A 16,168-nucleotide genomic window follows, 5' to 3' on the forward strand; every position below is an offset into this window, starting at 1 on the left:
GTGAAGCAACACGGACGTGTCGGAGATTGACATTAAAGAGGGAAGCAAACTTTACACCAAAAGTACAAGGAAGGGGGAAAAAAAACAGATGACATTCTGCTGAAGCAACAGTGTGAGCATCTGTCGTGGTGTGTGTGTGTGTGTCAGAATAGAGAGAATTGAAACAAATTAGCCCCTGTCACATATTACAACGCTCAATGCGAAATTGGGTGGACATTCATGACACTACATTCCCTAGCTTTTTTTGCATCACATTTTAAGTGGACCTCAGGAACCAGCAAATCTTTGCAAGTGCATTCACCCTGGTGAAAATGTTAGGGGGCCTGAACATGATCCCTGAAAAGTGCTCCCTGTAAAGTTGGAAAGAGATTAGCCCAAACCAGTTCCCCCGGGGGGGGGGGGGGCATTTTCTTAGCTTTTATCCTTCAGATTTTTCAAGGTTCTCCGGCTACCTCCTATAATTGAAAAACGTGTTGATGTTGTCTTTATTTTAGGTATGAATGTGAGGACAAGACGGTATGAATAAAGGATGGATGGATAAATCAGAAACACGCAAATTGTCACTGTCCAATGCAAAAGCCTGCATGTACACGTTTTATTTGTCGGAAAAACAGAACACCAACAAAATGTCTTTGTGTTTGCATAATGTGCTGCGATGCATCAAGCTTACATTACAGTTCCAAGGACTCCGCGACATTATCCGCTAGCATCGGCACACTATGTAACTCGCATTTCGCGCTTATTTTGAAACGCCGCGGGACATATCTCACATTGAATTACTTTGGGCTTGGGGTTGCAACAGAGACGGACGGACGCATGGGGACAATATGAAAGAGACGTCTGTTTGAACATGTTTTTTCTTTGAGGAAAACACTCCATGTATCCTTCAGACTGGTGGGCCCCTGGGAGTGGCGCTGTGTCACGGCCACGGGAAGCGGATGTCGGTACGTATTGTTTGGAGCGGCAGATGCGATGTCGCCGGCGTCTTGTGTTCGACTGAGCCAGACAGACCAAGGGAGAGGACAATGATTCTTGAAACATTTCAGAGAAATTGTGTTTCTCTTACCCGCCTGTGTCTCCAGGTGATGCAAATAAGCAGGAGAAGAACGGCGATGACGGCCGCAGCGCCGCCGATGCTCACAAGCATCCACGCACTCAGCTGGCGGCTGACGGCCAAGGTGATTTCAGCCGACGTCAGCCTTGTGGTGTTACGCCACAGCTCGCACCTCCACCTGCCGCCGTCGTCCGGGCCCACTTCAGCGAGGACGATTTGCGCGGGGTCCAGACGGCCGAAGCTGAGCAGAGACCGTGCGGCGGAGCGCTCGGGTGGGAACCACTTGACCCAGTGGTCTCGGGGCAAGGCCTTGCCAAGGCTGCAGGTCAGATTGACGCTCTGGCCACTGTGAAGCACCAATCCCGCGGAGGAGACGACTAGGTGGATCAACAGAAAGTCGCAAATCGTGTTTACTTTCAAGCTACCCCAGCCCGCCACATATATTTCTCACCCATGTGTATTTTGGCCTGTTTTACTGCCGCTTGCAAGCCCTCCAATATGAAACAAGGGATTGCCACAACATTCAATCGCCTCTTACGAACGATCTTTATTTATTCATAGCACATCACAAAAAAGTTTGATTTGACAACATATTATCATTCTGACCCGGCCTTGAACTTTCAAGTTCATTTTTGGGCTCTCACTTCGGCACCGTACTTTCTGAGAACCACCCAGATGCCACCCCATTATTCTCATCATGTAGTTTTACCAATACAAAGAAGATATTATTGTTATCATTGTTTTATTTTTATTAAATTATACACTGTGTCTATTTACATTATTTTTTTACATGTATTGTTTTGATGATTATAAAATTATGACTCATGTCATTTTTGTTTTACAGTTATTGTATTGCTTTTAGCGTTATTATTATTGTCATTGGTGTTTTGTAGTTAATGCATCGTCGTGGGCTTTGAAAATATAGACAATATTTTGGAATTGTATTTTTACCATTACACATAATAAAAAAAGAACAAGTTATAATTAGTTATTATTTGTTATTCTAATTGTCATGATCACGCTTCTTACAATGATAATGATCCTATTGCAGCACTCGACTTCGCCAAGTGTTTCGTGTTGCAGGGGTATCAAAGTTAAAGGTCTCCCCCAAAGATTTGGACTTTTGGCTCTGACCCAGGCGAAAAATTTCCATTTAGCTCTGGTGAAGCTTCTCTAAATCCGTCTAGGCTTTTTTCCTGCCCCCCCCCCCTCAAAAAAAAGACTTTTATTTTGCAATTGGATAATCTGTTTTTCCCCCAGCTAATTTGGACAGGTATTTTTTTTCATCTTTTTGTCTGGAATTTACGAGTGAATTGTATTTGAATTGTTTTTTTCAAATGCATTTGACATGAAAAAAAAAAAAGAAAAAGCATTTTACATTGGTCAACATGTATGAAGTAGCCATTCTCGACTTACCCCTTAGCACCTCAACACTCACAGTCCTGCTCAGGGAGTTGCCGTTGCCAAATTTGAATTTGCACCAGTAGTTTCCTCGGTCCTCTACTCCCCATTGTTCTTTGCTTAAAATCAAGCCACCCTTTTGGAGGTATGACACAAAACCTATTCCCCGGCTCGTGTTTGACCTCCAGCCCTGTTCCGCATCCTTTGGGGAGAAGACCAGGATCATCTGTGGATTTATGAGGAGGGGATGGTAGAATAGGTTTGGAACGTAACACCAGCTCACTTTCTTGACCTTCCTGGATTGGAATTGTTCCCAGGAGACGTTAAAGGCAAAAGGGCAAGGGATGCTGAGAGACGACTGCTCCGAGGTGTACAGAGGAAACTCAGGAGCTGGTAAGAGGTCTGGGAAAAGGAGGGAGAAAGAATGGAAGCTCAGAAGCACTTTCATGAGCATGAAAAATAAAAAAAATTAAAATTCAGAATGCAGAATTGACATTAAAAAAAAAATCAATGTCTTGTACAAGCTACTGATGTTTCCGATGACATGTCAAAAGAAGCAGCGAAATAATCGAGCAAAGGTGACTGACCGAGAACCGTAATGAAAAGCGAGGCCGTGTCCTCCCCATCATCCTTGACGACAACGCAGCTCCACCGGCCGTTGTCTCGGCGAGTGACAGCCACTCGGAATTGTCCTCCGCTCGGAGTAATCCTCTCTCCCACCGGATTCAACCAGTATAGGTCCGGCTTGCGGTGATTTGGAGGAGTGTCCACGTGGCAGGAGAGCGTCACGACTTCATGGGACACCAGAACAGTGTATTTGGTGCTGACAGACACTGGGGAAATCGAGATATTTGGTAAGATAAGACAAGATAAGATAACCTTTATTTGTCCCACACTGGGGAAATTTGCAGTCTACAGCAGCAAAATTGGGGGCGGGGTGGGGATAAAGTGTTTCATTGCACAAAATAAATGTTTCAGAAAAGAACTGTACACAGCACAGAATGCAATACTGTATAAATATAAGATAATAAAATATAGATATAAGCATATATGCGACTGCATATATGCAGCATTAGGTGGCTGTGCTATTTACAATGGTTACAGGTTTTCACGTATGTTTATTCAGCAGCCTGACAGCAGTCGGTAGGAACGAGCGGCGGGGTCTCTCCTTCTTGCAGCGCGGGTGTAACAGTCTCTGGCTGAAGAAGCTACCCAGTGCAGTCATGTCTGCACTGTGAGGTCGACGCGCTAACCACTCGCCCACCGGGCCGCCCCGATCTGTTTTTTTGTGTTTGTTGAAATGTATCAAATCATACTGGCGGTATCGGTCCTTGGTATCAGTGAGTACTCAAGAGTCAATACCGAATCCTGAAAAAGTGGTCTCAAACGTCCCGATTTGCAACAGTCTGGTAGCCCACCTGTGATTTTGGAGATTGTGAAGCTCTTCATTGGAGTGATTTCAGCATGTAGGTTGGACAGTCTGGAAAAGACCACCGTGCCAAAGTCGTCCTCTTTGACTCCGTTGATGCTCAGTGCATCTTGGGAAACGGACAACCTGCCGGCCCAGCGCTTATCTGCAAACAAAGATGATAACAACTTCCGATTGAATTTCCCCTCATAGCAAAGCAAAAGCGCACCTTGAGTGAAGGACCAGCCCCTCAGGGGATGCCGCCAGGCCAGCCAGCCTGGTTGGAGGCTATGGTGGGACCAGTACAAGTATTTGCTATTGGCTTCGAGTCCATCCAGCCTCAGCGTGACCGTGTCTCCTTCTTTGACGTAGACCACCTTCTCGCAGCCTGTGTCACACATGCACCCAAAGCGAGTTCATACAGCAAGCGCGGACAGGAATCATCGGTCCTCACATGTAACCTACTTGGTGTCCACATGAGCGCGGCCAGGACGAGCATCTCTACGATGACCTTCATGCCGGCCTGTAAAAGAGAAGAGGGAAACACACATAGTATACATATACAGTCTTGGTATTCCATCCTCATCACATTGAAAAAGGACGCGCGAGAGAGAAGATAGTTTGTTTCATTCAGAATGAAAATCTATTTCAAATGTTGTTACCAGAAACACAGAGAATCATGAAAACCTCAGCACCTCACGCCAGATGGAAGCATTTATTTCAAAAGAAGATGCGTCACATCCGCTCTTGGCTGATTGGTTCATTTCGCTCTCTGTTTGTTCAGGTTTGCCCCGCCTCAGAAATGCGCTGGGACAACGTCGAGTCTGGAAGTATCATCACTGTCCTGAAGGTCCTGCCTTCTCAGCGTCGCCCGCCCCCCCAAAAATATGACTATTTTTTTAGCGAGGATAAAGAATATATGCTTTTGAGTATTGTTATGTGTATGTGTTGGTATACTAATCTTCAAACGCACGGACGTGGTCAACTTTCAAACTATAAGATGAACATTTAAATGAAAAACTACAAAAAAAATGTATACAAACCTTTTTTTGTCATACTTTATGGTCCTGATAAGTTGCCGTGTTGGCATAATCAAACTATTTCCATGTGTTTCTTTTGCAAGTATTTCTGTTTGTGTACTATTGCATCAATTTTTTGTTCTTATTTTTGGTAATACATTCATACAGTTCAAAATTTAAAAAAAAACTTTTCTTTAATTCCTAGTTCTTCCTTTTAGTGCAAAATACATAGTGGCGGGTGTGGACGTGGAGGAAGTGACGCCTTTTATGGTTGTCTTAGATTTGAGGAACTCAGCAGAGATTAAAAAAAAAAAAAAAAAAGCCGCCGACAGTGGAGAGTGGGCGTCCCGCGGCGGGCTTTACATGCGCGTTCGCCGAGGCTTGTGGCGGGCCTTGATTTAGTTAAGATTGTTATCCTGATTCGCCCCTCTCTTGTGCTTCCTCCCACACCTCGTCTCTTCCAAGAAAGACGGATCTCTCCCTCGCGCGAAAGGAAACCACAGCACACGGAGACTGCGCTCGAGGCTCCTCTCTAAACTTCTCTGAGCGGGGTTGTTAAAAGTTCTATTGATTCTTGTAAAGACTACATTTTCCATTGGATCGGGAATGAAAAATGCAGGTGCGCCGAATATAATATGGGCCACAAAAAGCGGACCAAAAATACTCACACTCTTTGCTAGAACTACAAATGCAAAAAGGGGTTGGGTTTATTCAGATTAGACAGATGCTTTATGAATCTTAGAAGCTGGTGTAATTTTTGGATTGGAAGAAAAAAAAACCCCTCTTAATAGGGCTATGAATAGAGAGTATCTTACTGCTCCCAAATCTGTTGCTGTTCCTGGTTCACGTTCCTCCAAGTTGCTGCTGTCTGGGGTTTTTTTTCCTGCTTATTAAGATCGCAAGACCTCAATTAATCAATCAAGATCTCAACCGCAATTGACTTTAGGTCCTATCTGGCAGATAGGTCTTTTGGTGTTAACATTGGATGCTCCGAGTCCTACTCTGCCCCACTGTCGTTTGGTGTTCCACAGGGTTCAATTTTAGAACCCCTGTTGTTCACATTGTCTTTGCTGCCCCTTGGGCAGAAATCATAGAATCTCCTTTCCCCGCTATGCGAATAATCATTACATCAATGAGACTCTTTTCATGTGATCAATTTCAGGTTTTAGCCACTCTTTGTTTTTATATGTCAGATGTTTTTTACTTAATGTACGGCATTGTGCATGCAGCCATGGTTGTTTTTAACGCGCTCTATAAATAAAGTGGAGTTGTGTTATTTTTCACCACAGCAATTAGGCACAAGCTGAACACATACACTTGAGTCACATCGACATTCATTTGGGGGGGGGGGGGGGCAAATAGCAGCGCGTGCCTCCCCGATTTACCAACTGCCATTTTATCTCCCTTGGGAAACGTGCATGTGCGTTATGCCATGCCACACAGCAACAGCAGCAACAACAACACCGTGGAGCCATGTTTGTGATAATGAGAAGGCATTTGAGAAGGCCGCATGATTACAGTTGTCATTATTCTGTTGATGCATGCCGAGATGTACTTACTACGTGGTTGGAGCGATGAAGGTCACCAATGCACTTTCAGCTTGATGCTGCCTTCCGCTGTGCATTGAGAATAAATACAGAACATATATGTTTGGTTGTTTTCATCTGAAACTTAACATGTTCTACGAACAACACGACCAGTGATTTTTACATGAAATACTATGCAATATTCGCCTAATGGCCTAAGCCATTTTTAACTTCACCAAATCAATAAATAGCACCAATGTGGTTGCTTGAGGTTGTATTTTTTTTCTTTGTTCAGTGCGGATTCACAGTGATCCGGGTCATAGTCATCCGCAAAGGCTAATTCGAGGAAACTGGACTCTTCTGGGTTTTTATTTATTTATTTTCAGCAAGTATGTTTTTAGGCTAACGATATGTAGAATGATTGGACTGAAATACGAGTCAACCTGCAGAATATTTCATTTTGCTGCTGTTTAATAATAGAACAAAGTTTTTGTTTTTTTTTTTAAACAAAAAAAGCAAAGAACGGTTGAAAAGAACTTCCAGGAGGGAGAAATAATATACCGGTAATATGAATTAAGAAACAGACCATCTGACACGACAGCAATGTGGACTCTTTCAATTTTGGTGGGATTGCGCCATTTTCTTGTTTGAAAAAACAAACAAACAAACAAACAAAAAAAGACGATATTTTATATTTTACATAATGGTGTATTAACCATTACGGAAATATACCAAAAATATATTTTGCTCATTTACCAAATGGTGTTCTCAGCTTACATCGGGCGCTGCTTTGTGAACTGTACATTCATGCTGCGATATTTCTTCGGTAAAGAAGCGTCTTAAATAGCTGACAGTACGCGTCAAATGAGTATGCTGTACTTACAGTTATCGATGCCGACTCTGTTATCGAGCGCTGAGGAGTGATCACAGAATGACTTTTGACTGGCGGTGGAGTTGCTGTTGCACCTTCCCCCAACGCGCATGGATGTGATTGGTCTGAAAACAGAAGCGCACAATCGCTAATTAATCGCCACGTCACAATATTAGTCATCTTCTTACTCACTCGTGATGACATTTCACATTACCACCGCAATTGGGTTGTTGGGTTTTTTTTCTAAACATATTTTAGACAAATAAAATAATTTTAAATGTGAAAGCGCTATATAAATCAGCATGTATTGTATTCTATTAAATATATATGTTTTTTTTAAAATCAGTATTCCACAAACTTAAGGGCAAAAGTGTGACTGCTACAAACTGTATGTAAATATAGTTTAAAAAAAAAAAAGAATAATTGTAATAATGGGGGCATATCCCTCGCAGGATTCATTATGTGGCATCGAGCGGTCTAATTTGCATATTTGCTTAATCATGTCTCTTCTTCACATCATTACAGTGTGTGGGATCACATTTTCCTTGAGGGATACACTTGAAAGTGATAAAGTGAATGAACATATTGCACCGGGTGTGTGGTCACAAAGAAGTATTGGATTGGGATCATGGCCAGGGGAGGAGTTTAACCGAAAAGCACAGAAAAAGAAATTGAGTTCATAGGTTGAGTTGACACTGCACTAATGTGTGTTAAATTTAAAAAAAAAATAAAAAAAAATGCATTGGTCGACCGGTCCCATTCCCTTGTCTGGTGGTCGTGGCTGTTGCCCTACAAAGTCTGCCTGGCAACAAGTGGCTCCGCACTCCTCACAAAGTCAACTTTCAGGATGAAAGTAAAACTTAAAAAAATTGAACTTAATTTGACCTTCGCCAAACACATGTGCAACTGTTTTAGTGCTTTTTGCATAATTTGCTGTCCTCTAACAAGGACACTTTTCTGTGACGCTTCCAGTCCCTCTGGATTTCTGCATGAGGTTAGAAAGAACACGTCCCGCCCATACCGACCACACTTTGCATTTGTATTCCAGGAAAAACTAACTAGCAGCCCCATTTCTAATTACAGTGCTTTTTTTTTCTCTACAAAATTCCATGCGGGAAAAAAAAATGGCAGCGACATACTGATTTTTGCCCCTCATTCGGCAAATGTCAGCCCAAATCATTTTGTTGTCTGTTTTCACGTTGAGTCGCCCACTGCGTGTACACAAGCTGATTTTGTTGTCGAAAATCACATCATCCGACACGACTTTGGCTGTTGATAATTTGCACAAATGGAAACGACACCCCAGGTGCGAATATGAGAGCCGACACGCTCGCGCACACGCACGTTGTGTTCATTTGTGTCTCTCCACACACACACACACACGTCGTTATGAAGCCATGAAAAGGTAATCCCGTTGTTTTTAATGAAAAACGCCCCCATTTAGGTAACAAACTGGTGAATTGTCTGGCTCAAGGGGGTCTAAGGAGAAGCCGAAGTACGCATTTTCAATCCAATTTGTTCGATATTAGCGATTTTACTCGACCCCCCCAAAAGTTTTTGTTCAGCGTTTTTAAGACAAAGATGACATTCAAACACCTCTAAACCCCCCCCCCCCAAAAAAAACAAAACAAAAATACTCATCATTTTTCTTTCAGTTGTAAGACGTGATTTTGGCAGCACGAAACGCTGAATGAATTCTCCATTCAAGGCCCAGATATCAAATTCACAGGGCGCCGCTCCATGTAAATGCTGGAAAGTCCAAACTATTTGAGAACACTTACTTGGATGTCGTCATTGTGATTGACGGGTGATCCGTCCAAGGCGTAGCCAGCCTCGCCCCCGAGTCATCTGCAAAACAATGAGTGCAGGGGAGAGAAAGAACAATGAAAATGGAGAGCGACGGAAGACACCATGTGGGTGTCTGATGATGCGCTCAGCGCAGCTCTGAGGACACATGCAGGTGTCTACTCAACACACACACACACACAGGAAGTCAGAAAGCCATCAGTTTCTCATGGGATTACTCTACACAAGTTTTGGAAGTTGAATGAAGACAAAAGAAATGAGTGTCGGATCAACTTGATATTGGATAAATACATTCCGCAATGTATAAAACAGAAATACACATTGCATCAAATTGGTATTTTAGACATTACATTACATTATATATAAAATGACAATTTTAAAGATAAAAATGAATTTGGGATCAACTTTACAGAGACTTTGGTGTTTCTTTAAAAAAACAAAACAAAACCTCAAAAGTTTTAAATCACATTTTAGAACCATGGCGTCAAGTCAGTTTTCCACTCATTTCCCCCAAATAATTCAAAGTTTCATCGAAATGTGGAGGCAGTGACAATAATCAATGATTCGTTTTCTCCACTCTTTTGTTTAAGCACGCGGCCTCTTTAGATTGAAATTTGGGATGTGCTGGTGGTTTTCGCTTCATGTGAGCGCACCTGTGTTCTCGTGACCGACTGCAGCAGTTGTGGGGAAACGTTACCCGACGTTACCCGACGCAATGTGTTTTCAAGTCACCGAACGGCATTGAGAAGACGGATATAAGCATTGCTTTATTGAAGTTTGCCTCCGACATAGCCAGAGTCATATTTACAGACGATGTACAACACAGATGTCAAACCTTTCACGTGAACTGCAACGTAGGAACAGAAAAAAAAAAGAAAAGTATATCTTTAAAAAAATAACAAAATAGAAGTTGCGTCAAAATGACTCACAGGGATAAAACGCATCAAAGCAGCTCGTATTTCAAAATGCGCTGGAACTAAATTCATCGATTCAATTTATATTCAGCTCGTCATTGTCTTACTAATTCTCTCTCTCACGTCATCTTTTTTCTTTATTTTCCTTCAGTCGCCTTTTCAGCACATCGGAAGGGCGGGCGGCTTCTTCTTCTTCGTCGTGTCCGGCCGCCGTGGTGCCACGGCAGCTGTCGGGCTGTGATAAAGACGGGAGGTTTTTGCACTAATTAGTACAGCGGTGGCTGCCAAATGTGCCGAGTGAGTGCTCGGGGATAAGACGGAGATGAAATACCAACGACACTGGCAGTATTGGCGGCCGCTCATCGGTTTTCTGGCGTTCATCTGCAGGAATCTCTTCTGAAGCTGGGGGGGGGGGGGGGGGGGGGGGGGAATAAACAAAAAACAATTCTTGAGCTTTTGGAGGGGGGGGGGGGTGCTCCCTCCTTGTGAACTTGTGATGTCACTCTTCAAAACAGCTTGGTAGCAACTCATCAGTTTTCTTTAACCTCGCAGTAAGTACACTTTTATGAAGTCGTGCTTCTCACAGAGAGGACTCTTTTACTGACACGCTTTTCGAGCTGCAAGGCGATTTTTCGTGGCGGCTAACGTAATAACAAGCAGCCCATAACAGTCAAGAAAAAAAAAAAAAGCACAAAAAAAAGAAACTTACCATAATACACATTGTGCATTTACTTAAGTTAACAAACATTGGCTTACAAAGTCCGCTTCGCTTAATGCTAACGCGAGATGGGGAAATCCATGGACAGGCCAACAACACTGGCGTCAATTATTACAGTACTTCTAAACTATTTAGATCTGAACACAAACGGTAGCAACACATGCAGACAGAGCATACTCAATATTCACAGGCATATATTCTTTATCCTCAGTAAAACAAAAAAGGTAATATTACTGCAGGTGTGTTGTTCTATGTAAAATACTGCCTCCTGGTGGCCAAGGTGCACACACCAGATGTAACAGGGCAGCAAATTTACGGGTAAAGCTTGAAATCATGATTGAATTGTGTTGAACTGCATGTTTGAAAAAAAAAAAATACAAGATTGCAGAGTACTATTTTAGTTTTTACGAAAAGAACAAATTTCAATATGGATAGAAGATTTGAGCTATTTTTATTCACGAGGTTGATCGTGGCACATAGTAATCTCTGAGGTCATACCTCTATAAAATACAGACCCACAACATTTAATAGTTGACTCGTTTGCTGCCATGGATGTTTATGATCATCAAAGGGAAGGAAAGGGGAAAAAAAATAATTTGGACTGCTATTTTGCGCAGACTGCTGGACTGTGCCGAAATATCAATGACATAGAATAATTGTGCTCAACATAGCTTCCATCGTGCCGCAGTCGATGACAAACAGTATTTTGACGTTCAACCCCGACAAGAAAGCTGAAGTTAAGAACATGGTCTTCTCATCTCTCAATCAATCATGTCCAAATCGGAACAAGAATGCTGTTCATTTAGAAAAAATAAAATTAAATAAAATAATGCTGGCAGGTTGGCCATGTTTGTGTTCTGACCTTCCTTCTTCGGATGCGGCAAGACATAATCAAGACCAAGATGAGCAGCAGGAGCACCAGCAGGCTGCCACCGGAGGCCACGAGCCAAAAGCCCACCTTGGGAAGCGCCGCCATGATGGGGCCAGGGGACGGATAACCTGAAAATCAGCCCAGACAACAAAGTAGCTGCTAACTAAAAGCACAACCTTGTTTCCGCCATCACGATTGTGCAGTCGTACTGCGGGAGTCAGACTGGATTTTATTTTTTTTATATGTTTAAGAAGATTCATTTTGATATGAGACTGTTCCCGTTAACATTTTTGGAGACTTCTGCAAGGCTGATTTTAAGACATTTTAATGCATTGTTTCCCCCCTAGAAACATTCACTTCAACCAGGGACAGCGGTTACCACAGTGGACATTTTATGCATGAAAGTTCGAGTTACCCTTTGCACTTGGGGAGATGGTTGTCATGGACATTTCTGCGAGGACAAAAACAAACAGATTGATTAAAAAGTGTCCTTTCGGTAGAAATGATGTGGATTCCTACGTCCTACTTTTCACGCTAAGCTCGATTTCCTCCATGTAGTGGGCCCCATCGTGGTGGAAGACACATTGCCACTTCCCAGCATGGGACGCCTCCACCGGCTCAAGGCGAGCCAGGCCGCGATCCCATCGACGAGCATCGCCGGGTCGACTCCACTCCACCCGTGGGTCCGACGGCAGCCCGGCCACGCGGCACCGCAGTATTGCCACACTGCCTGGGCGCAGGTCGTTACCCGGAGGGTCCACCGACACTGGAAACAACCGTAGAAATCGCATCGTTGACTCACAACACCAGATTTCGGATTGTTCGTCCCTTGAGTTGCCTGTGTGCATCCACGGTTGTTCGGGATAGAATTTTATGTAATTGACATTGAAAGATAAACTGTCACTTATTATTAACATTTGTAATAAATTGCTGAAAAAACATTTTAAATGGCAAGTTAAACCAAAGAATGAAATTCAAAGTCACATAAATCAACCAATGGAATGATAAACTAATTAAAAATTTAACCACATTTATATTCAAATTTTGATATAGAATAGATCAAATACGTGGAAAACTGTGGACAAGAAGTGTGACTTTAATTTCCATTTTTTAAAGAAAAAAATTTGAAAATGCGGTATCAATATAAATTGATGTGACATTTGTTTTTTAGCATGTCAGGGAAATATGGAGAGAATCCACACATTGACGTCGCAATAACGTTTTCGAAAACTAAAATGATAACAATTGTGTGAAACTTATTGCACACATCGTATATATCGAACTAGGTATCGTGAATTCGATTAAAATGAAGATTCTGATTGCATTATATATTGGGATGGATTTTTATCATGTTGGAAACAACGGATGAGTTTAAACATTGTGCCTTCCAAAAATATATATAATAAAATCCACCATGGGTAAAAATCGTCATTAAAAGAGGAAAAATGAAATGAATTAAATGCCTGGTCAAAAAAAAAAAAAATCCCTCACAAAAGTACACACACTTTATTCCAATGACAATGTAGGTCTTTCATTTGTTGTGCTTTGGACGGATCCTTTTCCATTTTACAAATTCTGAATGTGGATAAATCCATTTTTTCATATTCATTGGTAATTTTGCGGATTAAAAATCTTTCCTCCAAATTACAATGTAAGGATTCAGAAAATATGGGATATTGAGCAAATCACATATTCATGAAGACTTCAAAAATCAGTCGTTGTAGGAACCGTGCAGATTATTTAATTTAATTGTGACTTCGAACTTTGATTGCGCAACGGCACCCATTTTAACGATGGAAAATCTTACGGCGCACCACCAAACAAAAATACCCAAAATGTTTAATCAAGTATTAATAGTGAAACAATGACGACCTTCTGTTCGGCTGTTAAAAAAAATACACCTTTCAATGACAGAAATCTGTTACGTCACCGTTGACATTATATCACAATATATGACAATCATTATATTTAATGTTTTGAAATGATAAATTCAAAACATTAAATATAATGATAAATCAGAACTAAGTTGATAAATAGAGAAAGGTATATAAATATCCATTATGAATACAAGAGAAAATTGACACAAGAGTGTCAGGGTGTGGAAGTATATAATCCCGATACAAACCAAAAGTTGTAAAAATATCACGGTTAAGGGTAAAGTATGAGCCTTAATGGAGACTTCTTTCTTCTTACTTTTTTCTTTTCTGATTGATATAAAAATGATTTATTAGATACAATCACATAACGGGGTAAGACTAGATAAGTTTTTTTACTTCTTCCTACTCCCTTGAACATAACTGTGTTGTATGAAGATTGATTTCTTTCTTTTTTTATCTACCTTATTTTCTGTCAAATTATTACTGTATATATGTTTTATGTTCAATAAACAAACAAACAAAACAAACAAACAAACAGAAAAAAAAATAATAAAAAAATGTCGCCTGAATTGTTGTTATAAAAATTGACATTCAAGTCCATCAACTCCCAAACACCCTCCTGTCTGTGTGCAGTTCAGTGCTCACCCGAGACGACGGCAAGCGTGTGCACTGTTTCCTTGTTGTCCACCACGCATGTGAACTCTCCGGCGTCACCTTCCTCCACCACGGAGATCTGCAAATTGGTGTCCTGCTTCTGTTTGGACCTCATTGCGATGTTACTGGTGCCTGGCAGAAAACAATACACGAAGAATTAATAAGTAATTGGATTTGTAATTTTTTCTTTGGGGCGGCGACACACGACATACCTCTCTGCAGCATGCGAGTTTTGCTGTTGACCCTGAAGAGGACGTGGCTGCCGCGACACCACTCCAGCCTGGTGGCGAAGTTGTCCAGCCCGCACTTGATGACGGTCCCCTGGCCCGCTTTGGCGTGGAAGAGCTCGGCCGCAGCCTGCAGAGCGCCAAGCACTGCGGAAAGAACATACTGCATCAATATCGTCACACAATGTATGATTATATGGTGTTCATACGCACACAGTGACTCACCCAGTGGAAGCCATCGGATGGTCTTCATGGGAGAAATTTCTCCTTTGAGGGGGGGGGGGGAAAGCTAAAAAAAAATGTTTAAAAGTGAAAGTGTAGTTTTAAATCCGGGATCGATGTGCCACACAGAGCTTCTGTGTGAGATAAGAAGAGCGGATTCCAAAACCACGCAGCTGCATCTTTATTTCCTTCCTCTCTTGTTCTCATTTAAAAAAAAAAAAGTTGGTAGGCTTGTGACTGGAGAATGTTTGTCATATTTTGAAGCACTCGTTAATTTTTTTCTGGGATGTTGAAAGTGCCGAAATAAAACACAACTCATATATAACATTAATTGTTTTTCCCTTTATTTTTGAGCCAAACCTTAAAAATAATTTTGAAATGAAAACTAATCCCCCAATTAGAAAATACATGATTTTAAAAAAGGGATTCAAATTTACATCCTCATCTGAATTTCCACTTGGAAGGATTAAAATTAGATTTTTTTCCCCCTTCTACAATGAATGTGCCTCTCAAGGCACCCTTTGAATCAAATGTGTTAAATACAAAAAAATATGGAAATATGTTTGAAAATGCAACTATCAGGTAAAAAAATGCCATGACCAAATAAGGTTTGGCAGAAATGAGCAAAATCACAGAAGAAAATAATGTGATGAAATTTTGTAGGCTTGACCTGGCAAAGGATAACTGTTGGCTTTTTATCATTTTGGAAACCACCTAATTTTATTGTGGGACACCCAGGGAAATTAAACTCTGTGACCAAAGTTATTTTTCTGTCTTCGTATAATCGCCTCTCTCTACTGCTGTTAAAAGTTTTTCCTTGTCTGTGAGCTAAATAGGTGTAAAAGGCAAGAAAATACGCATTTACATTGAGGCATTCTTGAAATGTATTCATAAATACAGAAAAATCTGTAAAATCTCATTTGAAAATAAAAATAATCGATGACAAGTATTCGATGATTAAGACTGTCGTAGGTAAATTAAGTCAAAGGCTCATGACTGACAGACACAAGCAAGACTAAAAATTTGTCGCCGATGTGGTTCGTGCACAAAATTCTTGTCGTGTGAACGTGACCAGAAAATATCAATTCAAGCGTGACATTTTTTTTAAACCATTTTATCTCATTGTGGAAGCGCGGCGAAACGAGTCCCATCCCACAAATTAGACAACAGCAGAGAAGCCAAAACATTTGAGGTTGTCCACACTCGTTCTCAAGTGTCTCAATCATGCAGCCTCACTTGTGAATACAGGACTTTGGTTTAATTCGGAGGCACAAATCTTTGCTCACTCCGCGAGACTTGCGAGGATGTGAAACACTGTAGGAGGCGCAACTTGAAAAGAAAGCAGCACTTTGGAAAGTTGTACGCCAACTTCCACCACACTGAAAATAAATAAATAATGCGGCTTTGCTCTTCGTGCTTTAGTAAACAACCGAGCTGAGATTCTGCACACATCTAATTTGTGTAAAGTCTCCTCCTCATTCACACGTCACTTCAATGGATAACGTCTAACATGAAATTGCAAAACCGAAAGCGGATGAAGGACGACGAAGGAGTTGACTTTTGTCTTTTTTTTTTTTTTTTTTTTTTTTCAGGGTGAGAA

General features: G+C 41.5%; 2 protein-coding genes across 4 annotated transcripts; both read right to left on the bottom strand.

The window, feature by feature from the left end:
* Positions 1 to 557: 557 nt before the first annotated feature.
* On the bottom strand, positions 558 to 9,229 carry cd4-1 (CD4-1 molecule). 2 transcript variants are annotated; one of them, XM_086114482.1, is made up of 10 exons: positions 9,061 to 9,228; positions 7,292 to 7,404; positions 6,442 to 6,498; positions 4,329 to 4,386; positions 4,093 to 4,251; positions 3,874 to 4,029; positions 3,043 to 3,288; positions 2,471 to 2,857; positions 1,067 to 1,431; positions 558 to 996 (listed from the first exon to the last, which is right to left on the bottom strand). In XM_086114482.1, the coding sequence occupies exons 4-10, from the start codon at positions 4,378 to 4,380 to the stop codon at positions 718 to 720; spliced, it is 1,644 nt and encodes a 547-aa protein (XP_085970608.1). In that variant the 5' UTR covers positions 4,381 to 4,386; positions 6,442 to 6,498; positions 7,292 to 7,404; positions 9,061 to 9,228; the 3' UTR covers positions 558 to 717. The 2 variants fall into 2 exon arrangements, with proteins under 2 accessions (XP_085970608.1, XP_085970609.1); XM_086114483.1 differs by lacking the exon at positions 558 to 996 and having other exon boundaries at positions 1,043 to 1,431; positions 9,061 to 9,229.
* A 597-nt stretch (positions 9,230 to 9,826) lies between these two features.
* On the bottom strand, positions 9,827 to 16,132 carry LOC147204247 (neuronal growth regulator 1-like). 2 transcript variants are annotated; one of them, XM_086112723.1, is made up of 8 exons: positions 14,572 to 16,132; positions 14,332 to 14,493; positions 14,111 to 14,251; positions 12,115 to 12,354; positions 12,004 to 12,039; positions 11,580 to 11,716; positions 10,331 to 10,395; positions 9,827 to 10,234 (listed from the first exon to the last, which is right to left on the bottom strand). In XM_086112723.1, exons 1-8 carry the CDS (start codon positions 14,597 to 14,599, stop codon positions 10,159 to 10,161), a joined length of 885 nt encoding a protein of 294 aa, XP_085968849.1. In that variant the 5' UTR covers positions 14,600 to 16,132; the 3' UTR covers positions 9,827 to 10,158. The 2 variants fall into 2 exon arrangements, with proteins under 2 accessions (XP_085968849.1, XP_085968848.1); XM_086112722.1 differs by having other exon boundaries at positions 10,331 to 10,401.
* Positions 16,133 to 16,168: the final 36 nt, after the last annotated feature.

The sequence above is a fragment of the Hippocampus guttulatus genome, chromosome 6 (genome assembly GCF_054856545.1).
Source record: "Hippocampus guttulatus isolate MCC_2025c chromosome 6, RoL_Hgut_1.0, whole genome shotgun sequence".
Taxonomy (NCBI): domain Eukaryota; kingdom Metazoa; phylum Chordata; class Actinopteri; order Syngnathiformes; family Syngnathidae; genus Hippocampus; species Hippocampus guttulatus.

Bases quoted from the DNA above. Each gene is read 5' to 3' on its own strand.
- cd4-1 (XM_086114482.1), bottom strand. From the start codon at position 4,380: ATGAAGGTCATCGTAGAGATGCTCGTCCTGGCCGCGCTCATGTGGACA. The intron at 4,252-4,328 runs GTAGGTTACATG...TGTGTGACACAG, and splicing joins CGCGCTCATGTGGACACCAA to GCTGCGAGAAGGTGGTCTAC. The intron at 4,030-4,092 runs GTGCGCTTTTGC...CTTTGTTTGCAG, and splicing joins GGGCTGGTCCTTCACTCAAG to ATAAGCGCTGGGCCGGCAGG.
- LOC147204247 (XM_086112722.1), bottom strand. From the start codon at position 14,599: ATGAAGACCATCCGATGGCTTCCACTGG. The intron at 12,040-12,114 runs GTAGGACGTAGG...TTGTCCTCGCAG, and splicing joins AATCGAGCTTAGCGTGAAAA to AAATGTCCATGACAACCATC. The intron at 10,402-11,579 runs GTCAGAACACAA...CCCCCCCCCCAG, and splicing joins GCCGCATCCGAAGAAGGAAG to CTTCAGAAGAGATTCCTGCA.